The sequence below is a fragment of the Mesoplodon mirus genome (assembly GCF_964341445.2).
Source record: "Mesoplodon mirus genome assembly, chromosome: 15".
Lineage (NCBI taxonomy): Eukaryota > Metazoa > Chordata > Mammalia > Artiodactyla > Ziphiidae > Mesoplodon > Mesoplodon mirus.
In genome coordinates, this window is record NC_138991.1 from 63,214,063 (window position 1) to 63,230,424 (window position 16,362).

Genomic DNA, 16,362 nt, shown 5'->3' on the forward strand with positions numbered 1-16,362 from the left:
AGCTTAGAGGAGTTTCCTGGCCAGACAAGATGGCGTCAGAGATCCCAGGAACACGAAGGATGCTTTGTGGCATTGCACAATTTCATCATTTCTGTCTCAGCAGTGGGAGATTGCCTTCCGGAATCTTGTACAGGTCCTGGTCCCAGAGAAACCCCAGTTAAAACCCTTCTGGCCCAACCTGAGAATTTCACACATCTGACATTTGCACCATAAAGGTACATTTGGGTTCATTCACTTTTTAGGGAAGTTGTTGGGTTTGGGTATTATTTTCTCACCGGGATCCAGAAAACTGGATGCTGTCAGCTGTTAAACCCCAAACGCTGAATACTCTGTAAGATATAAAGCCCATGGACCAATCGGACAATAAAATAAATTCAACCAACCAGAACTCATGGAAGCCTTGATCCCAGGTCGGTCATACAGAGGGGCTGTTTGTTCAGCCAGGCATCAGAATGCTGTCACTGACCTGTGGGAATGGTCAGCATGGCCCATTTTGAGCCTCATTGGTCACTGAAAAGGTGACATCTACGGTTAGTGATAAATAGTAAAATAACAAAGTACCATCATGCAGGGAGACAATACTGCAAAGTGGTTAATAGAGTGAGTTTGAACCCTGGCTCTGGGCAAGTCTCTAAGCCACTAATCCCGGCTGTAAATGGAGATGATGAATCCTGCACTGAAGGGATACTGAAGAGATTTTAGGGAATAATGGATATAAAGCACAGAGTTTTTTTTAAAAAAGGCACAGAGTAAGCATCGTTGAAGGGTAATTGTATTACCAACAAAACATCTGTAGGCCAAACATTTCATGAGGAAGACACAAAGTTTAAACCAGGATATGCAAATGATGCCAACTAAGTGATAGAAATACCACCATTTTGCAACCACCACTCTAGCAACTGATTTAGGAAAGGATCATCAATGAAGGCTAACACCATGGGGTGAAAGATTGTGAGGGAGCGAGACCTTTCCACACACCGAGGTTCCATATTAATTACAAAGAAAAAAATGGCCTTTTACAGTGGAGAGATCTCAAGGAGGCGTGGATGGACCCTCAGTCTAATGAGGAAAGAATCACACAAATCTACATTGAGGGACACTGTGCTTGGAACGGACTTTTCAAAAACATTAATGTCTTTTTTTTTTTTTTAAATAAGAGGGCTTGACGAAGCAAGCCTCCAGGTCTGAGACCTCACCCACTGTCCCCACTTTATTTTTTATTTTTTATATTTATTTATTTAATTAATTAATTTATTTTTGGCTGCGTTGGGTCTTCGTTGCCGCACGCGCGCTTTCTCTAGTTGCAGCGAGCAGGGGGCTACTGTTCGTCGAGGTGCACGGGCTTCCCTTGCTGCGGAGTACAGGGCTCTAGGCGACCGGGCTTCAGTAGTTGTGGCTCTCAGGCTCTAGAGCGCAGGCTCAGTAGTTGGGGCTCACGGGCTTAGTTGCTCCGCGGCATGTGGAATTTTCCCGGGCCAGGGCTCAAACCCGTGTCCCCTGCATTGGCAGGAGGATTCTTAACCACTACGCCACCAGGGAAGCCCTCAAAAACAGTAATGTCTTGAAAGAATTTTAAAAGGTGAGGGGAATGTAAAAGTGTTCTAGATAAAAGGAGACTACAGAGATATGGCAACTAAAGGCAATGCAGGATCTCTGATTGGATCCTGGATTGGGACCAAATAAAAGCTATCAAAGACATTATCAGAACAATTGGGGAATTTGATTATGGAAAGCTTGTAGTATTGTAGCAACATTAAATTTCCTGAGTGTGATAATACTACTGTGATTATTTAAAATAATATCCTTGGGAATTCCCTGGCGGTCCAGTGGTTAGGACTCGGTGCTTTCACTGCAGAGGGCCCGGGTTCAATTCCTGGTCGGGAAGTTAAGATCTGACAAGCTGTGTGGGGGCAGCCAAAAATAAATAAATAAATAAATTTAAATAAATAATAAAATAACATCCTTGTATCCTCATTCTTAGTATTTAGGATAGCTAGGGTATTTGAAGTGATATCTGATATGTTTTCAATTTATTACGAAATGCTTCAAAAAAACAAAAAAGTGTGTGCATGTGTGAAAGAGAATCACCAAACATGAAATGTAAACGGTTGCTGAACCTAGGTAAAGGGTATATAAGTGTTCATTGTACTATGCTCTCAAATTTTCTGTGGATTTGATTTTTTTTTTTTTTTTTTTTTTTTTTTTTTGCGGTACGCGGGCCTCTCACCGTTGCGGCCCCTCCCACTGCGGAGCACAGGCTCCGGGTGCGCAGGCTCAGCGGCCATGGCTCACAGGCCCAGCCGCTCCACGGCATGTGGGATCCTCCCAGACCGGGGCACGAACCCGCGCCCCCTGCATCGGCAGGCGGACTCCCAACCACTGTGCCACCAGGGAAGCCCTGAAATTTTTTGAACCAAAAAGTTGAGGATAAAAATCAATGTAGCAGAAAGACACAGCCGTTAATGGAGGAAGCAGTCAGCTCCCCCCATACAAACTCCATTAGCTTTGGAGCCACCGCTGGGGCCCCACACTGGGCTGCAAGCCCTAAGAACGCCTATGCCTTTTTCACCCTTGTTTCTCCAGCATCCTGGTCCAGAACATGTGGTCAGTACACATGCATGCATGACACCCTCCCTCCGGAGTCTGCTCCCAGGAAGGAACGGCAGAGTTAGCACTGGGACAAATAAATCAGGATGGTGGTCCCAGGCGTGGCGTTTCGAGGCCTTCGTGTTGCTGGAAGAACCAGACAACTGGAACTACGTCAACAGGGGCGACCCCAGGACTTGTCTCCTGGTGGTGCCCTTCTGGCCTCACCTGCCTTCTGGCCTCACCTGCAGGGAGGGGCAGAGCTTGCAGGGCTGTATTTGCTGCTCCCCACCCCGTCATTGGCTCCAGAGGGTCAATAAAACCCCAAGAGTCTGGAGGAGAGCAGTTGGCCAGAGGGGCTGACCCTCATCATGGTTCTATCCAGCATGGGACCAGGGGCTCTGTTCCCGCCACTCCCACCCCCGTATCCTGGGAGGGGAGAGGGAAGCATCAGACTGCCTGCCCAAAGATCCAGAATCTGGAATCCAATCCCAGACCCTTCCTCAAAGACTCATCCACCACTATGCAGTCCAGCCCAAGTCAGTGAGAGCTGGGGTGCTGACGACCACGTGTCTGACAAGGCATTGAGTCCTCCCAGCTGGAAAGGCCTCTGAATCTGTAAGAAAGAGAACACAAACCAACAATGACATACTCACAGCCTTAGTCTCAGTTCCCACCAAAACACAGAGCATTTCCTGTGCCTTTTCCGTTATTTCACAAGCTGCTGATTAGTCTCCCTCTGGGCTCCAGGACAGACAGCTGTTTCTCCCCTCAGAAGCCAGACAGTTGCCTCCAGCCTCTCCTGGTCAATGCCATGGCCAAGACCCATAGTGACCATCTGCTGTACTCCCTGGAAGAGCTGGTGCCCTATGACTTTGAGAAGTTCAAGTTCAAGCTGCAGAACACCAGCCTGGAGAAGGAGCACTCCCGGATTCCCCGGGGCCAACTCCAGACAGCCAAGCCAGTGAAACTGGCCACTCTGCTGGTCACCCACTATGGGGAGGAGGACGCTGTGTGGCTGACCCTGCAGGTCCTGAGGGCCATCAACCAGCACCTTCTGGCAGAGGAGCTCAACAGGGCAATCAGCCCAGGTAAGCAGCCCCACGTGCCCTCCTCTCCCACTGCGACTGCTGGCTGTTTGCAGAGTGGAGTGGAAGGTACAAGAGGGACCAGTTCGGACCAGTGCGTCCTGACTTGGGGGTTAGGAGTCCGAGGTCTGCAACAACCCCGGTGACTTCAGCCAAGCAAGTCCTTTCCCCTTCTCTGGTCTTGGAAGCTGGAGTAAAGCTAAGGCTCTCAATGGCTTTTTTAAAAAAAACCCAGAAGCATGAGGTTCTGACTATGGGGCAAGATCAGGAAAGGCAGGAGCTGGATGCCTGTTGGTAGAGAATTCCTCACTTCATTTGTCATTAACACTTACATACAGATGAGTATCTTTGGGTGAGCAAGAAACTAACCACTCCTGTCAAGAGGGTTGATGGGTAATCTCATTGTTATCCACCTCATTTCAGTTTTGAGTTCTTCTCTAACACGTTACAAAGATATTTTAAAATTCTAAAAGGACTTTCTCCTTTTCTTTTCCTTCCTTCCTTTCCTCTTTCTCTCCTTCCTTCTCTCTCTTTTTCCTTTCTTCCTTCCTTTTATCTTATCTTTCTTTCCTTTTTTCCTTCCTTATCCTTCTTCTGCTACTTTTTTGCCGTAACTTTCTGATTTTATTACATTGTGATCAAAGACTGTGGCCTATTTGATTTCTGCTTTTAAAGACTTTTTTTGAGATTTGGGGTGGAGGGGCTAATCTGTGATCAGTTTAAAAAACTATTTTTCGATGTTTGGATTTTTCTTCTATTTCTAGACTTTAAGAATACATTAGGAATGCTTTCCATGTGCTTCTATGAGGTAGAAGAGTTTACATAACATAAAAATTCTCTGCTCTTTGAAAGAGTGATAAAGCTAAACTGTAGTCTGAGTCTGGTGTAATTTGATGAGTAGAATTTTTTTTGATGAGTAGAATTTTAAAATTAATTTTTTGTATTTTAAAATCTGGTTATTCATCTCTTCAGGGTTTCTTACCAGTTCTTGAGCCAGTTTTCATAACATATTTTTCCTAGAAAGCCAATAGCAAAGTGTTTTAAGCAACTTTAATTTTAATAAGGGCTTTTCAAGCCAAAAATTAAGGTACTAATTATAAGTTATTTTCATTTCTTTATTAAAGTAGTGGTTTTCAAATTGTATCCCAGGAAGACATTTCAGGGATTCTTTAGAATGTTAGCAAATACTTGAGTCAAATTTTATTAATTGTTTAACTTACAAAACTAACAAATTCATATTAAAATGAGTCATTAACCACATTTTAAAATATTGGAGGCCATCAGTGTGACAGTTCATGCTTGAACTTCTTTTTATGGAGACCTTGGAATTCAGCCCTTCCTGTCATTTCTGTTTAATTAAACATTGTTCTGAAATTTCCAGGCAAGCTGTCTTTTTAAAAAAAATACCATTTACACTTATCTGTGTTAGGATTTTCTTCACTTCATGAAACCAAAGGGGGGAGAAAACCGCAAATAAATTAATTTCTGAAGTTTTAACTGTCCTTCATAACCCCGATTTCAATTTTTTGTGCCGATCTTTATTGACTGATAAGAGTTTTGTAGATCTGTAATTCGCACACAAATGTATACCCATAAACTAGGGTTTTCACTTATATATTAAGAATTCTATGTAAGACCTTATATTGGAAACAAGTTCTCCTGCCTAAAAAGTTTGAAAAGCACTATTTCAGAAATAAGATAGCAGTTAATTAGTATGTTATTTAATGGTAATTGACTGCTGTTGTCTAGAATGTCCTGAACTTCTCTAATTTCCAAAGGGATTCTGTCTTCTCTCCCTTCCCCCAAACCTTGAACCTGAGCACTGGACATTTTCATGCCTTTTCATCTCATTGTCTTTTCAGGGTGTCAGGTAAAAGAAAGTGACACAGACAGTTCAGCAATGTCTGGTTCTTCTGGGGAGATTAAGCCCAAGAGTCTGAAGATACCAGATGGCCTGGAAGGTGACAAGCAGCGACAAAGTGGTGATGGGGCTGGCTGCCCACCATCCATCCAGCCCGAGGCTGGAAGGGGGCCCCAGAAGAAGCCTCTGGGCAAACTGAGAGATCAGAAAGGCTCTGAGGGCCTGGGTGTGCACAGCAAGCCAGGGGCCAGGAACACAACGCTGTCTTCCAAGAGAAGCCCCTTTCCCAGCAAGCCACAGGGGGAGAAGGGGAGCAATGTGGGGGTCAGGCTGCGCAGGAACGCCAGCTCTGCAGGAAGGCTCCAAGGACTCTCCAGTGGGTCATTTGCTGGGTCCCTGGGAAGGAGAGAATTTAAGATATCTGAAGCATATTTACCTTCAGGAAAGAAGCGACCCAAAAGTCTTGAATTTACCATTTCTCCAGGAGAGACAGAAGCTCTCAACCCAGAAACTCTTCTGCTTCAAGAGAAAATGAGAAGTGAGAATCTAGGCTCAGCAGCCACTCTGAACACAGGGGCTACTGTGGCTGCAGAGAAAGGATCCAGGAATCCAGAACATGCCATGACTCTGGAGGGGGGAGCACTCAGGAATACACTTTCCAGTGTATCACTGGCTGGAAAGAAGATCTGGGAGCATCCAGAGTCCACAGTACCTGCAGAGAAGAGTGGAACTGAGGCTCCAAAGACCTCTAAGACCTTGGAGGAGGTGGTAGGTGGTGTGCTCCATGATTCTTCAAATCCAGAAGTCCCTCCATCTTCAGGTAAGAAAGGACCTCAGAATCTAGAAGACCTGGCATCCTTAGGAATGATGACCTTTGCAGGTTTCCCCCTGCAAATCTGCTTTTATCCCCACTGTATTCATTTCACTGGATCTCTGGGTCCCCCTTGAGGTCCTCCACCCTTTGAGAATCTGATGTAGGCTCTGAATCCTGAAAAATGCATATCTGCACATTTTCATAAAATGTTGCATACATTTCAGTTAGTTAGTTCTTAGACACTCTGAAGTCCTTCTTTAGAATTCCCAAGGGCTTCATGGACCCCAGGTTGAACATCTGAGAAAGATTGGGTACAAATATCACCTTCTCACAATACCTCATGGCAGTATGTCATGGGGCTGTGATTCTGCTATTCGCCTCTCTCTGGGCAGGGAGGGAGCTGTTGACTAAAGTCCTAGGTCCCTTTTACTAAAGAGGCAGAAATTTAGGATGGTGATGGGTTGTGAATGACAGAAATGCCAAAATAACATAACTGAAACAAGATAGACATTTGTTCCTCTTTCACGTAAATGACACACAGGTGGTCCAGGACAAACGTGGTACACCATGGTCAGGAACCCAAGCTCCTGCTGCTTTTCTGCTCTACGGAGTTTGCTCTCAAGCTCGTGGTCTCAGATGGTGGCATCCTCATTCCAGGCAGCAGGATGGAGGGACAAAAGAGAATAGTATCACTTAGGGAAGGTTTTCGGAAGTTTCTAGATGCTGCTAGTGATGCCTCCATTTACTTCCTCTTGGCCAGAATGTACAGGCACGTCATGGGTTTGGTTCCAGACCACTGCAATAAAGCAAATATTGCAGTAAAGCAAGTCACATGAATTTTCTGGCTTCCCGGTGCATATGTTTATACTATACTATCATCTAAATTAAGTGTGCAATAGCATTATGTCTAAAAAGAAAAATGTACCTACCTTAATTTAAATATACTTTATTGCAAAAAAAACCTTTATTGCTAAAAAATGTTCACCATCATCTGGCAACACAGAGTTGCCACAAACCTTCATTTTGTTAAAAATGAAGAGTCTGTGAAGGGCAATAAAGTGAAGTGCAATGAAGTGAAGTGTGTCTGGAGTCACATGACCACATCTAACTGCAAGGGAGGCTAAGGAATGTAGGGTTTTTTTGGGTGGTGGCGGGGAGCAGCCATATGGACAGCAATCAATGCTATCACAACGGAAGGAGGGGAAAACGGTCACTGGGGAGCTCGCAGTCTCACTTGAAGATGTGATATGAATTCCTGGGACCCTGCGAGAGGACGAGGCAGGAGGGGACTCACGAATTGAGTGCATTTCTGTTCCTCCTGTATCTCCTGTCATTTCTGCTTTATGAAGCTGTGCTATGGTCTTGGGGCAGAGCTGGTCATAGCTGTAGGTCATCACGGTGGGCTATACCCTTCAGCCTTGTAAAGTCCCCTTCTTTACTTTCACTTCATGCTTCCTGAATCTGGATGTGAGCAGTGGCCCATTCATTCCTTCATTCAACACACACTTCCCAAATGCTCACCACATGCCAGGGATTCTGCTAGGGGCTGGGGGTCTGGCCATGAGCGAGTCACCATCCCTTGGGAGCTCTACTCAAGTTATGAGCAGTCTAGGTGGTGGTTAAGTGGCAAACACCAGTCAGAATGTCTTACTGTCTTTATATCACCTGTATCAGTGTACGTGCAGGAGGAAGGCATAGAATTTGTAGCAAAAGGTCTTTCTTTAGGATAAATGCCCAAGAATTCCAATCCTCAGGACTGGTATGAGATCTAGCCCTTAGCCCTCAGTCCCAGTGGCTCCTTTGCTGCTTCGCTGGAGGGAAGTCGGGGGAGGACAAGCTAGGGAGGGGCCTCAGTCTAACCGAGAATGTACATATCCCAGGCAAGGACTCTCGCTAAGCTGTGATTTGCAGCATTCCTTGGTAACATCTTGGGTTTGTCACTCATGAGATTTTTCCACTGCTATGTCCCCAGGGAGACTGCAGGACAAGGCTGTGTGTCCTCTTTGCTGTGCCCAGGAAGGAGACCTGGTTGGTGGCAGCTGCGTGCATGTTTCCTGCAGCTGCTCCGTTGCTTCTAGGGATCCTCAGGCTTCACGCGGCCACTCATCCAGCTGCCCTCGGTGCCAGGACTTGCTCCCGGGGAAGAGCCATGGAAGCCTCGAGTGGCAGGAGGGCCTGCAGATGGCCAGCCTGAGCCCCAAATCCCTGCCACAGTGTGAGCGTCACATGAAGCAGGTCCAGCTGCTCTTCTGCGAGGACCACGGGGAACCTATCTGCCTCATCTGCGGGCTGAGTCAGGAGCACCGAGGCCACCGGGTTCGCCCCATCGAGGAGGCCGCCCTGGAATACAAAGTAGGGCTTCCTGCAATGGGGTCCTTCTCTGCTGGGCACTTGAACACATCGGGGCTTGCTTCATTTCCCCCAAAACCCTGGGAGTTGGTGCATTGGCCAGCATCTTTGGGCTGTAAATGGCAAACACAATACAAAGTAAGCCAGCAAAGAGGGATTTACTGGTTCATGTAGCTCAGAGGTCTATGGGAGTCTAGCTTTAGGTATGGCTGAATCCAGGTGCTCACAAGAGGTCATTAGAAATCTTTCTCACTTCCTCTTGGCTCTGCTTCCTTTGGTGTGATGGATTCATTCTTCCTCTTTCCTGGGTACCTCTTCCTGTGCTCTTGGCTGCCTCACCCTCAGCTTTATTCCCTGAAGCAAGTTTTCCCATCTAGAGTTGGCACCAAGATGGCAGGAGCCAAGTTCAAGCTTTGACAAGTGCTCTTCTTTTCCAGGAACAAATTCAGAAGCAGCTGGAGCGTCTGAAGGAGTTGAGAAAATCTGGAGAGGAGCAGAGATCTCAGGGGGATAAGAAGACAGCAAACTCCCTGGTAAGGCTAGGGTGGTCTGTGGCCAGTCTCTGCCTGGATTCACCCCTGCAGAAGGAGGGAGGGAACCGAGAGTGAGCAGGAGTCCCTGAGGTCCTGTACTGGTTCACAGGGAAGCAGAGCCGATCACATAGTTAGAATCATCTGCTCTTGGGGGGCAGGGAATAACAGATGTCAAAGGATGAGCTTGTCCCTGGGGAGGGAAACCACCTCCAGCAAGAAGTGGCATCTCCCAGGACCCTGTCATGCTTTCTTAGACTCACCACAAAATGGCTTAGAGAAACGAATGCCAGTGGCTGTAGCTGAGGAATGGGATTGAGGAAAGGGAAGGAGAGACTTTTCAACTTTAAATACTCCTCTGTATTGTTTTTATAATTGTTGTTGTGGTCTATTGTACTTTTTTTTTTTTTACAAAAACCATGTTGATTTTTAAAATTCAAATGCTTAGACATTTTCTTTAAAACTGTGGTTTTAAAGAAATGCCACAGATCTCAATAAGTACAACTTAGTGGCCTTCCTGTTAAGCTGTTGTCCAGACTCGGATGCGTTAAGTTGCTCCTGTTTTCCCTGCATGTGAAGGAGCCTACCCCCAGAGCCTTGATTTATCTGGTGCATTTCTGTTGGTTGGATCCTGTCTCCCACTCTGAGTTCCAAACTTCTTCAGGGACCCGCCACACTGCAGTGGGAAACAGGCAAAGATAACAAAGGGCAGAATGGGAGGAGGGTGGCATTGGTCCAGGTGTCTGACTTTTGGGAAACTCTGAGTTGTAGTAAAATGAAAACCCTTTCCTATAATCCCAGGTGGCTTGGAACTTGTGGATGGAGCAGAGGTCAGGGGTGCCTCCCCAAGGAGTGTGAGGCAGCAGCCTGGGCTGCTCAGGGAAACCCAGGGAGACAAGAGGGTTCAGCCTTCCCTTAAGATACAGTGACACGGGTTCTGTGGAAAGGAGATGCTGTTTTCAGGCCTTTGCCTTCTCCTCCTCTTTTCAATAATTAAAAGAAATTTTTTAAATCATAGGGAAAGGGTTGGGAAAGCTCTTCTTTACAGCAGAAACCCAGATAAAACAAGTATAGAAGAATAATTGAATTAGAAATTTTCCACTATACAACTGACACCGACAGGGATCAGCAACAGATACTAAAATTTTTAGAGAAAATCGTTAGAGAACAGGATATTTACACACTCTCAAAGTACCACTCCCCAAATTACTTAGGAATTATAAAGGAAATAATATATATTTACAGTAGCGATATCTGGTAGACACTTCCTTAACCAAGCATCAATCCTAGTATGACTATAATGGTGATGGCAAACTGGACAGTCTTTGCCTCCCAGTGGGGTATGCTAGAAAGAACATGGCATTAGGTCTATGGTATTCTTGCTCCAAATGTTCCTCCTGAATTTAATCATGAGAAAAATTACAGAATTTTAGAATATAGGCCATTGAATGAGACAACTGACCTGTCCTCTTAAAAAAAAGTCCACGTTACTGCCATCAACAACAAGAAGTGTTCCAGACTCCATGTTTAGGAACATCACATTGGAAACTTGAAACTGGCCACGGTGGGAATATCAACACCACAGAAATGGCAAATGCCACAGCCCAGCCTTGGTTGATTGTTTTGTTGATTGTCTAGACTTAGAAAGTGTTGGAGAAAGTGTGACTTGTGCAGACCAGATGCACAGGTGCATGTCTGCGGTGCTGCATTCTAAAGACTGAGAGAACACTCTTCCGCACCCGAAACCCAGGACATGATTCAGCAGGGTTGCTGATGTCACAGAGGAAGGAGTGAGCTTCCACACACATCGAGTTTATAGTCTTACTCCTTAATTACAAGAAAATACCAAGCAACATCAGAACCACTCTCGTGTGTCGACTAAGGGACTACAGCGGGCGGGGGAACAGGATCCAGGCAAACATCCATGAAGCAGCCTGTGAGGCCCTGGGCTCTCTGGAATTTTCACCAGAGTTCTGTCCACTAGTATTTTTTGTTAATTGTGTGTATCAGTTTAGCTAATAAATGAATGTGCCCATATTAAAAACAGCAACAACAAAAGGGGAAGAAACTTTTTTGGTTCAAAAGAACTAAAGACTTAATCCTGTCCTTCTGAGCCAAAAATGAGATTTCTTCTGTCCAGTCCTAGTACATCTGAAGGGCCCTCTCCCTCCTTGGAGGAAGGAAAGATGCCATAGAGCCACTTCACATGTCCACAGAAGCTTTTTAGTGATGATGAGAAAGAGGATGGCAGAAAAGGTCATGGTTGGCCAGTGTGCAAGAATACTGGAAGTCAAGTTCACCTGCGTTCAAATAGATGGAGTGACTGACCCCTTTCAGGGCAGTCTGAGACTGTCGGGGAGTGGAGAGAACTCTCCCTCCTGGAGACTTTGCGGTCCTGACCTTGTCTGTTTATGACTCCAGACATATGCAATCCTCATGCTGCCTTTCAAGGAAGGAAGAATGTGACACCAGTTATCTTAGTGTTCTGGGGCTGCCCTAACAAAGTACCATAAACTGGGTGGCTTAAACCACAGAAATGTATGCCTCCCACAGTTCTGGACACAAGGTGTTGGCAGAGCTGCTTCCTTCTGAGGGCCGTGAGGGAAGGCTGCTCCAAGCCCTCTCTCCTTAGCTTTTAGGTGTCCCCTTCCCCTTGTGTCTCTTTACATGGCATTCTCCATGTGTGTGTATCTGTGTCCAAATTTCCCCACTCTAGTGGCCCACCTCACTCCAGCACGACCTCATCTTAACTAATTGCATCCTCAATGACCCTATTTCCAAATAAGATCATATTCTCAGGTACTGGGGTTAGGACTTGTAACACATACATTTTGGAGGGGACACAATTCAATGCATTTTACCAGGTTTTAGGGCATTTTCCAAAAGCCAACCTGTTCTGGAAGGTTCCAGCCCATTTTGCCTCCTACCCTGGAATTCAGGCCTGCAAGAGGCTGAGGAAGCCTGCTCTTACCCACCTCCAGGAGGTGGGCTTCTGCGGGTTCCCTGGGCACACACGTCTACCTCACCGCATAGGCCCCTACACCTCCCCGACTTCTGTTCCCCAGAAACAAGCTGAAACCCAGAAGCAGAGAATCCAGTACCAGTTGGAGCAGTTATGCCAGTTTTTAGAGCAGCAAGAGCAGCTCTTTGTGGCCTGTCTTGAGGAGCTGGGCCAGACCATTGGCCAAGTCAGGGAGACATATGGCACCCGGGTGACAAGGGACATCGCCCTTCTCGACAAGCTGATTGGGGAGCTGGAGGCCAAGCAGTGCCAGCCAGAATGGGAGCTTATGAAGGTAAGTGTGGCTGGGCCTGGCCTTCCCCCATCCACTGTGCACAGTAGGGTGACATGGGCTCCCAGCACTGCCATCAGCTCTGCCCAAGCCAGTGGGTGAGGCCCTTAGGGTCGGGGGTGGGACTTGGTCTTGGTGACCCACAATGCCCAGGCCCCTTCAATGAATTCTCAGGAGCCCAGGATGGCCCAGTATCTAGGGGATCCCGTGACATCTCCCAGAAGAGATCAGCAGAGTTTGGGTACAGTTATGTGCAGGCCCCAGCCGGGGTGCCACCTCAGCAGATTAGAATTAGAACTGGGGAGAGGTGCCCCATTTTTGCTGACACTGTGGGGCTGGGAGCCCAGGAGGAGAGGCCAGGAGTCAGCACAGCCCCTATGAGACTGGTAATAGAGAACTTCCCTCTTTTCTCTCCTAGGACATCGGAGTCACCCTGCACAGGTACCAAGAGGTCCCCTGATGATCCCTTGGGTGTCCTGCAGGAAGCATTTGGGGAGGCAGACCTAGGAGGGAGATGATCCCAACCCGGGGCCTGTCGCTCCTCCCTGGGTCTTCCCATCTCCTGCAGCTTCCGAAGGTGAAGGCCTTTCTGGACTTGTGTAGCAAGAATGGGAGCACAATCAGGAGGGGGAGCATGGGGTCAAAGACTGGACCAAATGAACATGGCCTGTTGTGTGGTGGTGGCTTCATAAGAAACCCCACCTAACAGACTGTGTCCCATGCAATTCGCCTTATGAAAACTCTTCCTGCAGGAGTGCTTGTGGCCACAGCTAGGGAAGCACTTTACAGGAGTGGATCTGCTAAGCCCAGCAGGCAGGGGAAGGGAGGGAAGAGTAGGGGAGGGGAGGGGAAGAGGCTGGACCTTCCAATCGCCTGGGGGAGCTTTACAAAATCCTGACATCCAGGTCCCGGCAGACAAATTAAACCTGAATCTTCAGGAGTACAACCCAGGCATCAATTTTTTAAAGTTTTTTTTTTTGGTGGTAAAATATACATAACAAAATTTACCGTTTAAAAATGTACAGTTCAGTGGCTTTAAGTACATTCGCATTGTTGTGCAACCATCACCATGATCCATCCCCAGAATTTTCTCATCTTCCCAAATGGAGACTCCATACCATTAAACAACTCCCCAATCTCCCCTCCCCCAACCCTTGGCAACCACCATTCTACTCTCTGTCTATATGAATCTGACTACTCTAACTACATCATATAAGTGGAATCATACAATATTTGTGTTTTTGTGTCTGACCTACCTCACTTAGCATTATGTCTTCAAGGTTCATTCATGTTGTAGAATGTGCCAGAATTCCATTCCTTTTTAAGGCTGAATAATATTCTATCATGTGTATATACATTTTGTTTATCTATTCATCCATCAGTGGATACTAGGTTGCTTCTACCTTTTGGCTACTGTGAATGATGCTGCTATGAATATCGGCATACCTATATTTGTTTGAGTCCTGCTTTCACTTCTTTTGGGTATATCCCCAGAAGTGGAATTGCTGTATCATACAGTAATTCTATGTTTAGGTTTTTGAGGAAATAGAGTACTATCTCCCGTGGTGTCTGCACCATTTTATGTTCCCACCAGCAATGCTCAAGGGTTCCAATTTCTCCATATCCTTGCTAACACTTGTTACTTTTCATTTTTTTTAAATAGTAGCCATCCTAATGGCTGTGAAGTGGTATCTTGTATTTATTTTTCTCACTTAATATCATTTTTATTTCAATAGAAAGAAAAAGACTCAGGGAAGTGTAATTAATTTGACATAGGTAATTCTGGGCTGAGCATTTCAACATCAGTACCATTTTATGGCCATTATCAAAACTCACTGTGATTTTGATACCAGTGGTCTTTAAAACTCCCCCAGGTGATGCCAATCCATGGCCAGAGTTGAGGACCAGTGTTTAAAACTTGAAGCCCAGGGAGAACTTTCTTTGCGAAGCCAAGGCTGGACTGGTGTGCCCTGTGGAGGCTGCACCTTCCTTCCAGCTCATGAGGCCCTGGGATACCCCCATGCTCCAGTCCTCTTTGGCCAACAATCTTTTGTCTCTAGGGCCAAGAAGGTGACTGTCCCTGAGCTGTGGGCCACCCCTCCAGAGGTGAAAGAAAAGATCCACCTGCTCTACCAGAAATCAGAGTTTGTGGAGAAGCGCATGAGGCACTTCTTGGGTAGGTGGGCTTGTGGGAAGATGGGGGGCGCCTGCTCACCTCCTCCCTGAGAGCCACGTAGCCTGGAGCCCCCTGGTGTCCCTTCTCCATCCCCCACGGCCTTTCTGACTCTGCCTTCAGCCCCTCCCAGATCTGTCCCTATCCGGGAACCTAACTCAAACTCCTTCTCCTTTTAGAAACCCTGCGTTCAGAAATGGAAACGTTCAACGGTGAGTCCGGTGGTGGTAGTATGTGTTGGCCAGGGATTACTGCAATTTTCCCTTGTGTTGTTGATTTCTGGGAATAATTTAGAAAAGAGAAAACACCTGTAACAAAGGTGGGAGCAAAGTCATGACAAGTCCTCACAGGTTCTCTGCCAGGGTCACTGACTGTCAACTCACCAGAGCACAGAGTATCCAAGGCAGGCCTGGGTACCAGAGAGGAATGGGGTAATATCCAAGCAGAGGAAGCTGAGTCCTGAGCAGGGAGAGGGAGTCACTGTCTTTCCTTGTTGTGGGGACCAGGGTAGATTTAGCCCTTTGAATGGGAATGCTCAGGATTTTCCCCATCTCCTTTTCTCTGTAGCTCCAGAACTGACGGGTGATCAGGCACCCTGAGGCAAGTAGACTTGGCCTGCTGGGTCCCTGTGCTGTCCCCTGGTGCATTCCAGAAGAACAACCCTGTCCACGTTTCTTGGATATGGGGAGAACCCTGTGGGGATGTTGCCCATGGACCTCAAGCTAGGAATTCTAATTCTCTCTGCAGTTAATGTGATTCTGGAAGCAGAAGCTGCCCACCCCAACCTCATCTTTCATCTTCTCTGATGACTTGAAGAGTGTGAGACTTGGAAAAAAAAGTGGGACCGTCTACCTGCTAGTCCAGAAAGACTCTATAGCTGAATCATTGCCCTGGGCTCTCTGAGTTTGCTCTCTAGCTGCCATTACTGAGAAGTGAAGGTGGGAGACAAGACAGGGTGGGTCCTGGATGTCTGCAAGGCAGCCATGAGCAGCAAGGAGAACATGGCTCTCTCACCAGAGAATGGTTATTGGGTAGAAATGATGATGAAGTAAAATGACTGCCAGGCGTCCAGCTTTCCCTCCACCCACATGAGGGAGCCCCCCAGGCATGTGGGCATCTTCCTGAACTACAAGAATGGGGACATTTCCTTTTACACTGTGACAGCCAAATCCCACATCTCAACATCCACTGGCTTCTTTTCCTCTGGGCCCCTTCAACCTATCTTCAGCCGCAGTACACATGATGGAGAGAACATGGATCCTCTGAATATCCATCCAGTGGGTGGCCAGGGGCCTCACTGAATATCCAACACTTTGCATCTTTCTTCAGGCTCCTGCCCTGTATCTGGAATCCATACATTCAACAGTCATTATTGAACACCTACTGGGTTCCAGCTGGTGTGGGGAATATAATCAATAAGAGAATAGGTCCTGTGCTCAAGGAGCTTATGGAACATAAGCAGAAGTAAGCTGGGTAAACAAATATTGTAAACCAAGGGTAAAGAGGACACATGTATTGATGACATGCCATGGGTTTCAGAGAAGGAAGCACACAGCTGTTGCTTAATAAATCCTTGTATGAATTAGCACCCTAAGATGCTCCTGAGACAGAAAGCCCACACTTGTTTTCCCTCAGGACTCCATGGCAAGGATGTGTTCCCTCATTCTA

General features: G+C 46.7%; 1 protein-coding gene, 1 long non-coding RNA gene and 1 pseudogene across 3 annotated transcripts; 2 read left to right on the forward strand and 1 right to left on the reverse strand.

Moving 5' to 3' along the window:
- Window positions 1-1,096: 1,096 nt before the first annotated feature.
- LOC309817176 lies at window positions 1,097-6,050 on the reverse strand. The gene is made up of 2 exons (XR_014296098.1): window positions 5,972-6,050; window positions 1,097-3,202 (listed from the first exon to the last, which is right to left on the reverse strand). It is a non-coding gene; the product is annotated as an uncharacterized lncRNA (long non-coding RNA).
- MEFV (MEFV innate immunity regulator, pyrin) lies at window positions 3,247-15,341 on the forward strand. The gene is made up of 8 exons (XM_082645238.1): window positions 3,247-3,677; window positions 5,537-6,355; window positions 8,322-8,701; window positions 9,136-9,231; window positions 12,294-12,524; window positions 12,940-12,962; window positions 14,582-14,697; window positions 14,874-15,341. The coding sequence occupies exons 1-8, from the start codon at window positions 3,401-3,403 to the stop codon at window positions 14,981-14,983; spliced, it is 2,052 nt and encodes a 683-aa protein (XP_082501364.1). The 5' UTR covers window positions 3,247-3,400; the 3' UTR covers window positions 14,984-15,341.
- Window positions 15,342-15,395: 54 nt separating this feature from the next.
- LOC309817453 (pyrin-like) lies at window positions 15,396-16,093 on the forward strand (annotated as a pseudogene). The gene has a single exon. The product of its transcript is annotated as a pyrin-like (transcript).
- Window positions 16,094-16,362: the final 269 nt, after the last annotated feature.

Bases quoted from the DNA above. Each gene is read 5' to 3' on its own strand.
- MEFV (XM_082645238.1), top strand. From the start codon at position 3,401: ATGGCCAAGACCCATAGTGACCATCTGCTGTACTCCCTGGAAGAGCTG. The intron at 9,232-12,293 runs GTAAGGCTAGGG...TCTGTTCCCCAG, and splicing joins AGAAGACAGCAAACTCCCTG to AAACAAGCTGAAACCCAGAA. The intron at 12,963-14,581 runs GTACCAAGAGGT...TTTTGTCTCTAG, and splicing joins ATCGGAGTCACCCTGCACAG to GGCCAAGAAGGTGACTGTCC.